This window comes from Salarias fasciatus, chromosome 9 (genome assembly GCF_902148845.1).
Source record: "Salarias fasciatus chromosome 9, fSalaFa1.1, whole genome shotgun sequence".
Classification (NCBI taxonomy): Eukaryota; Metazoa; Chordata; class Actinopteri; order Blenniiformes; family Blenniidae; genus Salarias; species Salarias fasciatus.
The window spans coordinates 12,544,026-12,560,403 of NC_043753.1; the positions used below are offsets into that span (position 1 = coordinate 12,544,026).

General features: G+C 45.0%; 2 protein-coding genes across 6 annotated transcripts in view; one reads left to right on the plus strand and one right to left on the minus strand.

Annotated features, from left to right (window-relative positions):
* Nucleotides 1-37: 37 nt before the first annotated feature.
* Nucleotides 38-7,338, minus strand: pcyt1ba (phosphate cytidylyltransferase 1B, choline a). Of its 2 annotated transcripts, none has more exons than XM_030099187.1 (8): nt 7,258-7,338; nt 3,826-3,925; nt 3,564-3,680; nt 3,332-3,483; nt 2,822-2,900; nt 2,593-2,735; nt 2,195-2,383; nt 38-2,069 (listed from the first exon to the last, which is right to left on the minus strand). In XM_030099187.1, exons 1-8 carry the CDS (start codon nt 7,336-7,338, stop codon nt 1,845-1,847), a joined length of 1,086 nt encoding a protein of 361 aa, XP_029955047.1. In that variant the 3' UTR covers nt 38-1,844. The 2 variants fall into 2 exon arrangements, with proteins under 2 accessions (XP_029955047.1, XP_029955048.1); XM_030099188.1 differs by lacking the exon at nt 7,258-7,338 and adding an exon at nt 5,925-6,100.
* Nucleotides 7,339-9,444: 2,106 nt separating this feature from the next.
* The window catches only part of pola1 (polymerase (DNA directed), alpha 1), a 49,393-nt gene continuing 42,459 nt past the window's right edge, over nt 9,445-16,378 (plus strand). For 2 of the 4 annotated variants that reach the window (XM_030099181.1, XM_030099182.1), the window contains exons 1-24: nt 9,445-9,579; nt 10,276-10,403; nt 10,574-10,670; nt 10,747-10,824; nt 10,920-11,035; nt 11,153-11,215; nt 12,054-12,155; nt 12,250-12,400; nt 12,485-12,638; nt 12,715-12,890; nt 12,966-13,078; nt 13,392-13,505; nt 13,583-13,657; nt 13,744-13,882; nt 13,981-14,135; nt 14,228-14,312; nt 14,463-14,524; nt 14,712-14,801; nt 15,065-15,181; nt 15,271-15,446; nt 15,534-15,663; nt 15,753-15,872; nt 15,956-16,046; nt 16,131-16,258. In XM_030099181.1, coding sequence (XP_029955041.1) covers nt 9,531-9,579; nt 10,276-10,403; nt 10,574-10,670; nt 10,747-10,824; nt 10,920-11,035; nt 11,153-11,215; nt 12,054-12,155; nt 12,250-12,400; nt 12,485-12,638; nt 12,715-12,890; nt 12,966-13,078; nt 13,392-13,505; nt 13,583-13,657; nt 13,744-13,882; nt 13,981-14,135; nt 14,228-14,312; nt 14,463-14,524; nt 14,712-14,801; nt 15,065-15,181; nt 15,271-15,446; nt 15,534-15,663; nt 15,753-15,872; nt 15,956-16,046; nt 16,131-16,258 — 2,709 coding nt within the window. In that variant the 5' untranslated portion in view covers nt 9,445-9,530. The remainder of the gene's footprint in view (nt 9,580-10,275; nt 10,404-10,573; nt 10,671-10,746; nt 10,825-10,919; nt 11,036-11,152; nt 11,216-12,053; nt 12,156-12,249; nt 12,401-12,484; nt 12,639-12,714; nt 12,891-12,965; nt 13,079-13,391; nt 13,506-13,582; nt 13,658-13,743; nt 13,883-13,980; nt 14,136-14,227; nt 14,313-14,462; nt 14,525-14,711; nt 14,802-15,064; nt 15,182-15,270; nt 15,447-15,533; nt 15,664-15,752; nt 15,873-15,955; nt 16,047-16,130; nt 16,259-16,378) is intronic. The other 2 variants (XM_030099183.1, XM_030099184.1) reach the window with 1 other exon arrangement.

Below are 16,378 nucleotides of genomic sequence, written 5' to 3' on the forward strand. Positions count from 1 at the left end.
CCACTTCATTCGCTTTCTGTTATACGATTTTGTTTTATTTACATATCAGGCCATTTAAATGTTGAAATTTAAAAAAAACAAGACACATTCCCAAAGTTTGTACATATAGTGCAGATCGACAGGTAGTGTGTACAGGACATTAGTGTTTCTTTACATTGCATTGGGGTTGGTTGCTGTGTCCGTGGGGTGGAAGTGAGATCTGCTGCTCCAGTCTTTTTTGTGAGCAGACCCGACCAAAAGGTTGTGACGTTTTTCCAATCAAAGCGACAAAAACAACGAGGCTTGTTCAGGCTTTGAAAAGCCTTTTTACCCAGAGAGCTTCAGCTTGTAAAGATTTCAAGTATCATCAACGTCTGTCATCTTTCTTTTTTATTATTATTATAGACAGCTGACATCATATTACAGTGAGCCAAAAAATATCTGAAATTATTGAAAACTGTTTTTTTTATTCATGGCTTTTTATTAGTGAAAATCTACACTCTTTAAAATATGTAAATGGTGACAGGCAGCGTTCATCAGGCAGCAGGCCTGAAGAATTTGCATGTGTGTGTTCAGTGTAACTACAGATGTGTGTGATTACTTTTGTTTATTAGGTGGAGTCTCTAAGACTCGCCTTACATTCAAGGAGTTGACAAAAAGGCTGTTTGGTCGCATATGCATCAGGTGCTGGAAGGATATTTCGGTGATCGGGAGTTTAGAACAATTGTTTTTGAGGTGTGGGAGGCTCACAGAGCTTGAATGACTTTTTGAAATATTTTAATATTATTAATGGCTGTTAGGATCAATTGGTTAAAAAACCAAACTTCTTTATATTTAATTTTTTTTTTATCAACTAGTCTGCAAGTATCAACGGTTACATTGATATTTTTACACTAAGGATTGTTTTAACATTTTAATTTAAGAATTTCTGAAAATGTACGTTTTACTACATGATTATTAGTTTTAAACTCCACCTAAAAGGAAAGCGTCTGCCTGATTCTCCTCTCTGAAGCTCTCTGGGAGCCTCCCCAACACTTTAAAAACCACTGCTTTCGAACAAATTCGGTTTTCACTATCATCTAATAACAAAATGCATTTTCATGAATGTAAAATGATTTTTGTCTGGAAAACTTTCTTCTCTGCTCACAGTTGGGTTATCAAGGTTTTTTTGCACAGAATTCTTTAAAAGGGGGTCATTACACTGCTTCAGCCATAAAAAACAAGGGTGAAGTGATTCCTTTATTGGTGATTCGGATGCAAAATCGGTGCAAACTAAGTGTCTCATAGCAAAAAAGGTCATTTCTGTGTCATTCCTGCTTCTCATGGAGTCCAGTGTATCCTTACCAGTTCGAGCAGTTCATCAAGCACAACATCACAGAGTGACGGACGTAAGCAGTTCCAGTTTACATTAACACGTGAAAGAATGTCAGACAGAATGTTTCTGTAGCTTTGTGCCTCTTCAGAAGTAAGAGGCCACAAGAAAACTCCTAAAAGTGTCAGTAAAGTAACATAAATGAACCAAAACTGAGATGAAACTATCAGCAGGCTGTTTGATGGTCTCTGTCGGTGCTGGACAATCCAAAGCAAATCCAGTCTGAAGCTGTTACACGGGATTCTTGCACAATATGTGACGCCGTGGCGTGCACACAAATCCTCTTCGTCCTTCCTCTTTCTCTCGGTTTGCCCAGACGACAGAGACAGCGATGGCTTCTGGCCTCTGCAGCTCTGAGCTGCAGCATCCGTGAGGAAAACTCTTTCAGTTTTTACAGCCAGTGTTCAGTAAATGTGAGCAGTGTGTTTGTGTGTGTGTGTGTGTGTGTGTGTGTGTGAGTGTGTGTGTGCGCGTGTTCGGGTCAAGAGTCCGTCTACTTCTCGTCTTCGTCGCCTTCGCTCATGCTGCTTATAGAGGCAGACGCTCCTTTGGGGGAGGCGGGGGGCGAGGGCCGTGCGTTGTGCCAGCGGGCTGGGGGGGACGGCGGGGACGGGGAGCGGAGGGGGGACAGTTCGCGTGGGGGGCTGTTGCAGGGCGACTCTCTGGGAGACAGAGCGTAGGATAACATCCGGCCACTGCGCTCCTGAAACACTTGTTTCTGTAACAGACATACAGAGGGAAACCACAAATTTTGAGAAAACCGAGCAAAATTTCAGTTCAATCAGTCATGAGACGCACATAGTGAGCATATATGAATGTCATCCCCGGTCTGGTGTCTCTTACCCACGTCCCATCAGGTCCAAAAAGTTCTAGAAAGTTGCCAATAAACTCTCTGGACTTCTCTTCCCACTTCTGGATGAGGTCGTGACTCTTCTCCTCCACGCGGTAAACGAAGTGTTTGCTCTTCTCCTCCACCGTCCGGACCTTCTCCTTCATGCGGTCCACTTGGTTCTGGAGCCGGTACTTCTTCTCCTGAGGGAATCAAATGGTGAAACGAAGCATTTATAGACCTTTTAAAATGGAGAAGGCATGACTGTTTACATTAAACATAATTTTGAGGATTATTTTAAGTTTTCACGTTGTAATTTTCACAAATTTTATGAACTAATTTCTTTTGCATTGACTTAAATGGCAGCTATTTTCTTTTTCTTTTAGTTTTTAGATTAATATAACCCTCTTACATTGATGTAGCTGACGTTCAGCTCCTTGGCCGTGTAGCCCCGCTGCAGGTTGCGCCGGGCGTAGACGTCATAATCTCTGACGATTCTGGTTATTAAATCAGAGGTTGAAATTCCTTCGGTCCGTTGCGTGGGCACAAACATCCCTGGAAAACGCACAAGACACACACAGTTTGAGGTGTTGCGTAGATTGGGAATGCAAATGTGTCGTCCCAGGGCTTCACAGACTGACCTGCCTCCTTGATGTGTTTATACACGTCCTCACTTCCTGCTGAGGAGTACGGGATATCATCATGAGCCACAAAATCGATCTGAGGCACAGTCAAAGGACATGTAGCGCACGGAAGAAAACACATAACGTTTAAAGCTTTCCAAAGTTTATGATCTCAAAGGCAGAGTTCACAAAAAAAACTACACAGATCGTCACAAAGTGTCTCAGAGTGCTGATAAATTTTGCTGTTATGAGTCATCCTCAGCGGGTTGATCCTGTTACCAGGGGTGACGCCATGTCTCTGAATTAATTTAGTCTCCACGTCCACAGTCACAGACACACAGCCAGTGAATGTGAAGGACGAAGTGCAATACATATCAAGAGGAGAAGGAGCGTTCGGCTAAATTATCCAAAATATAATATACATGCATGTCACAGAATAACACTCTAATTTGATTCCAGCAGATAAACACATTTAGTACTCAGAACCTGTATATATACCAGACATTGTGTACATCCTCACCAGCCTACCTTGTGTTTCTCCAGGAACTCCGGCGTCAGAGTCCACGGCGCATCCCTCAGAACCTCGTCGACGTAGCGGCAGTGCCTCAGCGCCTCGTAGCGCTCGTGCTCCGTCATGACGGTGAAGCCCTTGTACTTGTGGGTCAGCTCGTCGCTGCACACTGCAGATAAAAACGAAATGCCAGTCGTTCCCCTCGGACCAGTGAGCTGCCGTTTTGGTGGCGTTGAAGTGGAGTCTCACCTCCTACGATGAGGTAGGTGTTGGGGAAGAGGTTCTTGGCCTGCATGAGAGCGCGAGCGTGTCCAGAGTGGAACAGGTCGAAGATGCCATCTGCGTAGACTCTGACTGGCCGATCCACTGTGGGCACACAGCGGGGCAGTGTTAGTCAACGATAAGGCTCGGGTCGTAAATAAAAGTGATGAAAGATTCCATCAGAGCTCAGAAAGAGGTCATGTGGGAGGAAATGGAAAAAAGGAAGGAAGCAGGGCGGGAGGAGGCCTACCCGGGGTGCCTCTGCGGGCCTGAGCGATGGTGAGTTTCTCATGAGGCGCTCGGCAGTCACAGCTGGTCTCCCTGGCGAAGATGGCGGGCTCCGTCAGCGTCTGGGGCACAAAGTGGAAAAGTCATGGGTGGAAAAAACGACTGAAAGCCTCCACTGAATCCCAAAGTCGACTCTGAACCCCCCCCCCCCCCTCCACTTATTCCTTGTGTGCCACTCAGTGCGCCTCAGTTTCCACGTCCTTCCCACTTACAGGAATCTCCATTAAGATATTGACCACTGGTGCCTGTTCCATATCAGGACAATAGCTCCAGATATAGACGGAGCTGCACTCAGTGTTATTGATCTCCGTGTGAGGCGGAGCACACACTGGCTTTAGCTACAGTATGCGAATCAACACAGGGCAGAAATTAAGGACAGGGCCACTGAAGTCAAAGCTTTTTAATAAATTAGCTCAACTGAAGGAGAAAAAAAGGTGAATTAATATTAATCATATAAGGATGAGTGAGCATGGTTATCAGTGGGGAATCAGGAAAAGACACGGCAAGGGCAGATTCAGAGACGGTCCGCCTTCCTACATGTTGTACCATCAAGGTTAAAGTGTTGCAGAGTGAGCCCGTCTGAAATTTTGTCTTCGTGTGCCATCTGTTGACTGCGGGGAATATTCACTGGATCTCATTCACGTTAGAGACAACAAAAAGGAGGGGAGTACGAAGAGCAGAAAGCGGTGGGAGTGTCAGAGCAGGATGACAACATTCGGTCCCCGAGGAGGACACAGGCGTCGTAACCAGGCGGCAGAGACAGGACGGCCATGATGCTCCACGAGAAAAGAGAGGAGGGAACCAGTAACCATCGCACGGGGAATCAGAGGTGGAAACAGACGAAATCCCACACTTCTCTCTGGATTCACCCCTCAAAGCATTTAAGCGTTTTGCTGAAAAACAAAACCATCTACGACGAAAACAGCTTGTCTGCTGATTATCTCTACACTCCAGCACATTTCAAGCAAAGCATTTTTAGTGAAGATCAACTCATATTTGAGTTTGCTCAAAAATGTAGACATCGGAGAGGCGGCATAAATCACTGTCTGGTGCTGATCTTAAAACATTTTGCAGGAGATTCAACTGCTAGAAAAAACATCATCATATGTGTTTACACTTTGAATGTGTGAGTGCTGCTAAATCTTAAACTTGAAATGCAGCATCGATATGAGAGAAAAGCAGGTTTGCAAATCAGAGCTGTTAAAAAGCTGGGGGAGGATTTTGTTATAAGACAAGAGAAGGTACATCATACGTTTTTAATAGAGTTACTAACATGAAACTCTCTCTAAGGTGTTAGGAATCCACTTCAGCCTGTGCTGGTCAATCGCTCACAAACTGCCCATTTTCATCACCGTTGTGCCTGAATGAATTTCGGAGCTGCGGCCGTACGGCAGCTAAAGGAGTAACCTCATCGCTCTCCATTCTCATGATGTGTTAGCTTACAAACAGTCAGCACAAAGCAGACAGCAGAGCTCACGCTGTACGTATGGCCGGGGCCTGTGAGGACGGTCAGCGTAAAGCCTGCTCTGGCACAGGCTAAGAACATCTGGCATAAAGAGGATTAAAGATGGGGGGGGGGGAAAAAAGGGGGTGAAATGCGGGCATTTGGGATGTGGGACAATAACAACAGTTAGGAGAAGCTCGTCTCACAAGAATAAGAAGAATTTCCAGATAAGAGGGAGATGAGGGAAAGGTAAGATGAGGAGTTTGGATGAAGATCGGTGCCAGAATGAGGGATTACACCAAAGAGGATAAAGAGACGGAGTATCCAAACACAGGAGGCTCTCTGTCCTCACTGCGGCAGTGCCCCCTCAGCAGGACATTCAGGCTATGTTGTCTGCTTTGTAAACCCATTTCTCCTTTGGCAGAGCGCTTGAAATCAGACACTGTCCACTCAGCACTCTCCACATCTCTCCCACAGCCACATGCTATACAGGACGTGTTTCGTAACCAGGGGGAGAGAGCAGGACTCTTTGTCTGCCTCCTCTCCCCTGTTACCCACACTCCAAACACAAAACACACACTGCAAGACACGAAATCGCACAGGCAAAGACGCCCTACCGTCCGGGGATGGGGGCAGGTGTGTTCCAGCTCCTCCATTATTCCCAAAGACTCATGGGATGCAGCTGTGGTCCCTCTGTTATGTGACTCAGCATCAGTGAGATGATGCTTCTCTCCTCACCACTCTGTCTTTTGCTCCTTCCTCTGTTCCCCCCGCCCACTCTCTGCTCTGCCTCTCTCCCTCCTCCTCCTCCTCCTCTCTGATCCCCTGCTGCAAAGAGGACAAACTGAGAGGAACTCTCACTCCTTGGTTATAACAGTTTCTATTGAACATGTGAGTGCCAACCAGAAAACACATTTAGTAACTTACATGCTTCTTCTTGTTTCTTCCAAACCAGTAAAGGTAAAGTGACTATGGATTAATATGATGCACAGTCCCTGTCTGGCCTTTTTGTTTGAATCCCACAAGTAATTCATCCACATGTAAAGACTTTTACACTGCAACTGGTGAAATGTTTGTGACACGATCACATTCAGGTGTCATGTTTACCACGATCACCTCCACTATACCAACTATTATGACAAAATAAATGGCAGATGAAGATTTACAGGAAATTTAAAAAGTTGGAATAATTCTTTAAGAATCTTCAATAAAACCCATAAAGTGAAATGCTATGTTTTAAAAGCTTTCAGTGAGCATCATATTTTAGCTATTTTCTCCTCTCAGTACTGCGAGTGAATCTCTGTCTCAATAAACGATCTTTGCGGACTCTTGGCAGAGATGGGGAGCTTTTCTCCATGGCGACGGGAAAGAGGAGAGAGATCCAAGAAGGAGCCAATCAGGGTCCAGCTGGAACGGTCCAGCAGTATGATGGGTGGGGATTGGCCGAGTGGTCCATAGGACCATCAGAGAGAGAGAGAGAGAGAGGGAGGGAGGGAGGGAGGGAGACAGAGCTGAGTGGCACTACTGTCCACTGACCGGCCAAAGACTTGAATGGAGTATAAAACAAGCGTGGATTGGTCTTACTGAGATCAGTGTCACAAATAAGCAATCTTCATTAAATGTGGGTAAAACACGGAGGCTGCATCTTGATAAGGGCAATTTAAAATCCAAATGGTTACACGCTTTCACTTCACGTGCACTGTAGAGCCTAGTCTGATCTTTGAGCAGTCACAATTATTTCATAGAGGCAGCACCGATGGAGAAAAAACTCCATTAACTTAAAAGCTTAAGTTTGGCGAAACTCCGAGCGTTCTCTTTTTTGACAGTTTTCATTGTTTGTTTTTCCTGCAATACCAAACTTCCCACACACAGAGAAACTTAAATTGTTCACGAAGGAATTCATGTATGATTGAATTGTACTTTTATAACGGTACAGAGACGCGCTCTTACCTTCAGAGGTCCTCTTCTGCAGCGAAGTGGTGCCACGGCTGCGCAACAGGAATGCGCTCTGACGCGCCGCTGTTTGACCATGGTGATGGTGCCAAATGATTAAAAGCAAGAGAAGTAAATATTCCTTTGGCCGACTGGCACGATTCCCCTTTTCTCTCCAGTTCTCAGTTTAATCCAAGTTGGTTCGTTTTCCTCCTGCGCCGCAAGAAAGTGCAGCAGAGCGACGTCTGGCTGTTCGTCCCATCTGTCCAAAGCGCACATCAGCTGCTCACTGCTGATGATCTGCGACAACTGTGGGCCCCAGTCCCATAGAGCAGACCTTACAGTACACCATACGGCTATTAGGCGGCACATTCATATCCCTCTTCCTTTTGTAAGGGACCTCACTCACGCGTCTGTCACCCACTTTGGAAAAAGTGAATGTGCCCCAGCGCCATTCACACAGTAACCTATATAAATAACATTTCAGACAACACAGGCCCGCTATTGGATTCAAAGTCGATAAAATCAATATGAACAAGCGCCTGTCATCCCATTGTGCCGTAGATCCATAGAAGCAGGCCAAAATATTACGATCCAGACTGTAGGAAAGAGGGACAAAACATGCTTTGTGTTTTCATTATTGCGCACACTGTAGTGTTTCAGTGGCCCCAAACTGGGACAGGAATCTATTGTGCCGTCCACAGACCCGCCTAGTTGCTATGGAAACGAACCTAGTAGGGGTGCACATGAGGGGAAAAACTGTGACTTTGGGAAAGAGGAAAAAAAACCATAATGATTTAATCTGATCTAATCTGAGAATATTAATATGAGGATGGTTTGCGTGATAGTGTGATGCACAAGATTTATGAGAAACAAAGAAAAAAAATCTTTAGAAAACATACAGAAACATTTGAATACTGTAAATAACAGCACGAGGATGTTGTTGGATAAAACTCATCTACTTCTCAAAGATTGACTTCAAACACCCATTAATCCATTGGAAAGTGTGAATATCAAACATATAGCACAGCTAAATAAAAACTGTCTTGTTTAGTAATTAACAAAACATATCTCATCAGATTTCTATTAAAGATGCAACAGTCTTCATAGCACTGCACACTATTGCCATCCTTGACAGAAAGAAGAAATAAAACATACCTCATTGAATCCCTTTGAGAAATGACTTCACTACTTTAACTTATATTATTCAAATGCTTCTCTTGGCAGCTGCTAAACCTAAACCTGTCTGCTTGTACATGGAATGTATTCTTTTCTTTTTAGTTTGAGTAAATGTCTTCATTTGCTTTCTTGTCTGGTTTCTTTAATTGCCACAAAGTCTGAGTGACACATTGGCACAGTGAAAAGATTTAGTTGTTGTGAATTTTTGATCCAATTATAATTCTGACTTCATTATTCTGTATGCAGACTGCATAATGTAATTTGGCTCCTGTGTGGCACTGAAGCATAAATCCACTTTTGCTTAAGAGTATGCAAGAGTTATTCAGGCTGGATTCACACCATTTTAGTGAGTTCACCATTAAATTAATACCTTTATGATGCATTTTTCTTTTACATAGAGGGCATGGAAAAATAGATATATAACATATTGAAATTGATGCAGCATGTGTTGCGTACTCAGAATATCTGTAGGTAATAACAAAACAAGGAGATTCAGAAAGGCATTGAATGGAGATTAAATCAAGTAAAAAAAATAAAATAAAATAAATGCAATAAAATAAGTAAACTCTAATACTTATTGTAAAGCCTGAGCGTGAACAGCTTTTGATTTGGAAGGAGTGAGTGTGTCAGTAGTCCTCAGGTGTTCAGGAAGTTGTTCCGCAGGTGAGAAGCCTTGGAAATAAAAGCTGCTTCTCCTTTTTTCTTTTGATTCTGAGAAAAGATTTCCCTGAGGAGCTCAGGGTTCTCATTGTTTCATATTCTAAAAGTAAATCTTGAATTTTTTTCAGGCCCAGAGATTTTGGAGCGGATTTTTTGTCATTTTTTTGTGCATATTTTCCAGATTTTTAAAAAAAACTGACCCCAGATATTCTGCAGCATTACCATTTCATCATGATGGTTTTACATTACACCACACTGCCACCATGCGGCCAATGTGAGGAACAGCGATTCAATCTGATTGGTTCACCCCGCTCCGGCGTCATTTCCTTCATATGACTTTTCCCGGGAAGGCGATTTGGCGGGGATCTGTTGTTGACGTACTGCCGCCTCCACATTGTGAAGCTGTCACGGAGTACAGGGAATAATTTTAAAGAAAACGCAAACCTCTCCTCATGGCTCCCGTGTCGAACCCCGATAAAGACATGGAGGCTCCGGACGGCGGTGAGTTTCCTCCTCGCGCTGCTCAGTGGTTTTGTCTTTGCTCTCGCGCATCAGAGCGATGATGAACTGAAGCTAGCTAGCATGTTAGCTAGCTCACCGCTCAGCTCGTCTTACTCTTATCATATTTTGTCGATTTTGAGACATTTTACAACGTCAGTTTAGCGTTATTAATGCTCAAAAAGGCAGAAAGCATCACATTAAATTAAATAGATTAAAGCGGAGATGGCTAATGACATTAGCTTCTTGCTATCGTCTGTTGCCTTTTGTATTCATTATCATAAGCTCGTGTGTGAATTACTCTGAAGTTATTCACATAGCAAGTGCAATAGTGAATTCACAAGCCTTGATCAATATCAACCCACTCAACTGTAAACTGTATATTTAAGTTCTTATTAGAGCTTTCATGCTTAGGTTTTTCTTTCACCTGTTTCCATTGACAGAATGCATTTACAACCTGTATAAATTAGTTCACCTTTAATGATCATTTCCGTCTTGTAATCGGCCTCTGGAGACTATTGTATGAATTTTTAAATGTGGATCTGTCACAGCAAAGTGTCCCTATCGTTTGTGCATTTTCACATCAGTACTGTTTCCATACTTAAAGCTCTCACTAACATGGACAAACATCATTCAGTGGAGAGAAATGCAAATGTATTTTGACCATATGGACCTAATATCTTCTACCCTTCTTCTCAGATGATAGAGGCGACTCCTGCGGTCTGGCCAAGTCTCGATCCAGGCGGGAGAAGAAGGAGAAAGTTGGGAGGAAGTCTGCCCTCGAGCAGCTCAAGAAAGCCAAGAAGGGAGAGAAGATCAAATATGAGGTGACGTGCTATTTTTTTGTGTATGTTTTTCAACAATATCGGAACATTTCACGCTAAATAATTATGTAAAACGTCTTTCATTTGACTGCAGAAATCTTGTTGATATTATTCCGCTTAAGGTAGGATTTCGTGTTTCTGCAGTCATGCTTCAATCTGTGTTTGTCTTCTAGGTGGAGGAATTCACTGGTGTGTATGAAGAAGTGGATGAGGACCAATACTCTAAAATGGTTCAAGAGAGGCAGGAGGATGACTGGATCATTGATGACGGTAAGCTGCAAGGTGCTGTGCAACAGAAAGGCCTGTTGTGGAGGTGTCGGTCTCAGCAGTGGCTGTTTTCTCACAGATGGAACGGGATATGTGGAGGATGGAAGAGAAATCTTCGACGATGATCTGGATGACGACGTGGTCGAAAAGAAACAAGGTGATCACAGAGTCTCATTTATTTATCTTTCTTAGTGCGTGGGGAAAACATGGGTAGTCCAGCTGGATGAATGCATTTTCTTTGTGTCTTTGCAGGAAAAGGAGGCGCCAAAGGAGCAGATTCAAAGAAAGCTGTGAAGAAACCTGTTGTATCAAAGCCCAACACCATCAAGAACCTCTTCATGAACAGCAACGTCAAGCGGCCAGCAGAGGTGGACTTTTTTTTTCCTTTACCATTATATCTGAGCAGTTTATGTGCATTCACTGTGCTTTGTTACCTCCATGTTCCTTCTCGCTGACTCCAAGGTGTTTTTCTTTTCCTCCCGTAGAAAGACGTGGACCTGTCCAAAGACGACCTGCTGGGAGACATCCTGCAGGACCTGCACTCAGAGGTTGGTAGTTTGAAACAGCGAACAGCAGCAGTGTACCGGCACATCTCGAACATCATCATGTTGTTTTGTTAGTCATTTCTTCACTCACGGCATATTAACAACTAAGTTTTAGTAATTTCTGAAATCAGGTCAGTTAAAAACAAATGTGATTTGATGTAATATTTAAATATTGTGAATTAGTCTAGTCGTGACTGTCTTGAATCAAAGAACTTATTCTGAAAAGATGTAAATATTTCAGTTTGATTGAATGAATTTAGGAGAAAAATGAACTTTTGTATTCTGATTGTTTTGGATGCAACTGTATAGTGTAGTCAGATTGTATGAACTTATTTGGATTGAAACTTTCAGTTTTATGCTTTTTGTTTCTGGCTTGGTCATCTACTGTTCCCTATTTATGGAGCACGATCAGTGCGAAGTGGTACAAGTGCTTCAGTCAGTTTTCATAATAGCGAGGAGATGGTCAGCATGAGACAAGAGTGGAGAGAAATGTGATTCGAAAGTTAGATGAAGAATAATTAAATGAATGAGAAGATGCACTGAGGGAGATATTCAGTTTGTGAGGGTAAGATGTCAGAAATACTGATATAAAATTGTGTTGAAAATACAAATAAAAGCTAAAATCTTGAAATTAAAGTTTTTAGCTGGAATAAAACGAAATAGTGAGTAGAACACAATGAGAAGAAATATAAGGAAGAAAAAAATCTGTTAAATGTTTTGACATTTTGCAAACCTGAAGCTTTGGTTTACACGCTTGAAAACAGCCTGCTGCTTTTTAAAAAGTCTTTTTTTATTTTTTGATATGTTTTCCTCCATATTCTGTTGTGATTCTTCTTCCCAGAAATCAAGTCTTCTGACTCCTCCTCCAGTGGTCACTCTCAAGAAGAAGAAGCCGGTGGGATCACCCATCAATCCTTTCTCCATCAAACCTCAGGCTCCGAAGGTCTCCTCCTCTCCACCGTCCATCTGTTGATCACTGATCGGAAACGTTTATGAATAATAAGCTAAAATATTGCGATGTGTTATTGGCCCAGCAGGAGTCGCCCACACCTTTGGGGTCAAAGCCTAAAGTGATCAGACCACCTCCCTCAGACCCCGCCCCCAAACCTGCGGCCCGCCCTCCCGCCTCATCCTCACCTCCTCCAGAAAAGCTGACGCCGAAAGTCGAGGCGTTGAAAGAAGATGACGGTACAAACTCTTTATGGTTTCTTCTCCCTCCTCAACTAGAACACACGCTCATCTGTTGTAACCACAATGCGTTTTTTTTTCCAGAAAGCGCCGCTCTGGCGTTCGACAGTGCCGACTTCGACGAGCCGATGGAGGTCGACCTGGAGGAGGAGAAACCTGAAGTGAAGGACGAGCCTGAGGCAAAAGCGTCTGCAGTGAAAGCCGAGCCCAAAGCCGAGCGGCGGGACCCCTTCCTCCTGTAAGTCCTCCGTCCGCTCAGGTCGCTCCGCCTGGAGCCTGAAGCAGAGATTCATCTTCCTGCCTCTGCCTTTGAGCAGCTCCAGCAGAATCGGGAGCTCCTGGGGACAAGAGGAGGAGAGCGGAGTGAGTGAAGCTCGGGCGGAGGTCCAGGTGGACTCCAGCCGGCTCCCCCTGGTGGACGGACCCGACGGGGAGCAGGTTTTCCGCTTCTACTGGCTGGATGCCTTCGAAGACCAGTACAACCAGCCAGGTCAGACGTAATGCTGTGGATTCCCCGCAGGTCTGGACAGCGTGACCTGATGTTTTGCGTCCGCCTGTCTTCCAGGTGTGGTGTACCTGTTCGGTAAAGTATGGATTGAGTCCGCGGAGTCTCACGTGAGCTGCTGCGTCTCCGTCAGGAACATCGAGCGCACCATCTACTTCCTGCCTCGAGAATACGTGAGTTCTGCATTGCTATATTCAACATTTTTTTTGATTCAGTTCGGTAGGAAGACATTAAATGCATTTTTCATATTTGAATCCCACTGAGATTAAAGTGGCTCCAGATGCGGAGGAGGTTTGATTTGTTTTTCACTAAACTTTTAATCAGTTTTTGTCTGAAGTTTCATTTGATTCTGTGGAGAGGTAGTGAACAAAAGCCAGCGCTGATTTATAAACATGCAGGATCTTTCGCTTTTTCATCCTGAAATGAAAAAAAGGGATCAATACAGTGCAAGAAATAAAAGTAGGGAATTTGTACTTTTCTCAACAGAAAACAAACCCGAAGACAGGAGAGGTGTCGGACACGCCCGTGGGGATGATGGACGTCTACCACGAGTTCAACGAGCTGTCTGAGAAGTTCAAGATCATGAAGTTCAAGTCGAAGGTGAGGATGAAGGGAGATCATCTCGAACGGATTGCCCGTTTTCCCCACTGACGTTGGGTTCCCATGTTTTACTGCAGAAAGTGGAGAGAAACTATGCATTCGAGATCCCCGACGTGCCCAGTCAGTGCGAGTACCTGGAGGTCCGATACTCGGTGAGGACACACACCTCACATGGATTATGGAGCTCTGAATCTCCTCTGGTGTCCATGAAGAGTTTATGTTTGCGTTTCTTTTCCAGGCTGAGTTTCCAGCTCTGCCCTCTGACCTCAAGGGGGCGGCCTTCTCCCATATTTTCGGCACCAACACCTCCAGTCTGGAGCACTTCCTCCTCAGCAGGAAGATCAAAGGCCCCTGCTGGCTGGACATCAAGGCGCCGCGTGAGTTCACGTATCCCTACAAACACTCATTTCTTCAATAAAGCCCTCCTGAGTGTTATTTCACAAGCCTCTCCCGCCTGTGTGTGTGTGTGTGTCAGAGCTGATGGGCCAGCCGGTCAGCTGGTGTAAGGTGGAGGCCCTCGCCCTCCGCAGCGACTCCGTCTCGGTGGTGAAGGATCTCCCCCCGCCGCCGCTCACCGTCATGTCCGTCAGCCTGAAGACGGTGCAGAACCCCAAGACTCACCAGAACGAGGCGAGGCCGCCGCCGCACTCGCTCACTCGCTGTCGGAACGCGCCGAAACGGTAACGGCGCGGAGAGTGACCGCTGTGATTTCCGCTCCGCAGATCGTGTCCCTCGCCGCGCTCGTGCACTACCAGTTCCACATGGACAAAGCCGCTCCGCAGCCGCCCTACCAGACTCACTTCTGTGGTGGGTTTTCTACTGTTCTTTTTTTAATTATACAGCTTACAGTTTGCTTCTACAGAATTTCATATTTTTGCAACATTTCTATTCATTTATATATACTTATGTAGGTTTGTGTGTAGAAATTCTTATATTTGTGCTCTTCCTCTCGTCCAGTGATCAGTAAACCAGCTGACTGCATCTTCCCCTACGACTTCAAAGAGGCCGTGAGGAAGAAGGTGAGGATCTACGTGCTTCTAAAACCTCAACCGAAGATGTTTATTTTTCATGTGACAAAAGCGCCTCGTGTGAAATTCAACATGTCCTTGAATCACCGGGTGACGTTGAGCATAAACTGCATATTTTACGTCGACAGCAGTGAATCTCAGCTGCTTTGCAGAACACTGACGAGGCTCTCTTTGTCAGAATGGGAAGGTGGAGATCGCCGCCACAGAGCGGACGCTGCTCGGCTTCTTCCTGGCGAAGATGCACAAGATCGACCCCGACATGCTGGTGGTGAGTTTCTTCACTCTCAAACCGGGGCTGCCGGTGGATCAGTCTCCAAAAATCAGTTAATTATTAGATTCATAGTTGGAAGAAACATTGGAACCAGATCGTACTTTGCCAGTCCTGGAAAATAATGTGAAAAATATAATGGTGGAAAATATCAGAATTCCTCTTGTTTGTTCTGAACTGGTCTTTGTAAATACATAAGAGTCAAAGAAAACATGACTGATGTTCTTTGTTTGCTTGTTGTTGTTGTTTTTTTTCTGAAATAGGGTCATGACATCTTCGGCTTCGATCTGGAAGTTCTTCTGCAGCGCATCAGCGTGTGTAAGGTTCCTCACTGGTCAAAGGTCGGACGTCTCAGGAGGGCCAACATGCCCAAATTAGGGGTAAAAAAACAAACAAACACACATTAGAGAAAAGTTGTAGTTTGACTCTTGTGATGTGATGTTTGGCTAAATGTGAAAACGTTTCGCAGGGTCGCAGCGGCTTTGCGGAGAAGAGCGCCACCTGCGGCCGCCTGGTGTGCGACGTGGAGATCTCGGCCAAGGAGCTGATCCGCTGCAAAAGCTACCACCTGACGGAGCTCGCCGCGCAGGTGCTGAAGACGGAGAGGACCACCGTCCCACAGGAGGAGATCAGAAACCTCTACAGGTGAATCCGGTTTAACGACGCAGATCTTCAGACTGCTGTGAAAAATGCATTTTTCCGAGTTTGTCTGAAACTCCGTGTGTGTCTCAGCGACTCCCCTCACTTGCTCTACCTGCTGGAGCAGACCTGGACGGACGCCAAGCTGATCCTGCAGATCATGTGCGAGCTCAACGTGCTGCCGCTCGCCCTGCAGATCACCAACATCGCCGGGAACGTCATGGTACCCCACAAAACAGCGCCGCCCTTATTTCATCATTGATCAGCTGTTAGAACGACTTCAGCGGTTACAGTTGTGGTCCGTCCTTTCAGTCTCGCACTCTGATGGGCGGCCGCTCTGAGAGGAACGAGTTTCTGCTGCTTCACGCCTTCCACGACAAAAACTACATCGTCCCTGACAAGCCCTCCTTCAGAAAGACCCAGCTGGAGCTGGTGAGCGCACACAGATACACCAACGACGGAATTTCTCTTCTTTTTTGAATCAGTCATTTGATTTTTGTTTCTGATCCTTCCAGGTGGAAGGTGAAGAGGATGTGGATGCCGGTAAAGGCAAAAGGAAGAAGAAAGCTGCTTATGCTGGAGGTCTGGTGCTGGATCCAAAAGTCGGTGAGTGTTTTTGTTTTTGTCTTTGTGTGTGTTCCGTTCATGAAATGCCATCTTTCATTTGAAAACTTCTTCTCTCCGTTTTAGGTTTCTACGATAAGTTTGTCCTGCTGCTGGACTTCAACAGTCTGTATCCGTCCATCATTCAGGAGTTCAACATCTGCTTCACCACTGTTGAGAGGGAGGCGTACAACTCCAAGAAGAGGAAGAACGAGGTAGAAAGACTTCGTCTGCGCCGAGCTGCCTCTGGGCAGAGGCGGCGTTATGCCCGATGAACTTCAGACATGTGAATCCATGCATGCACAGGGAGAACATGCAAACATTTTGATGGAAAC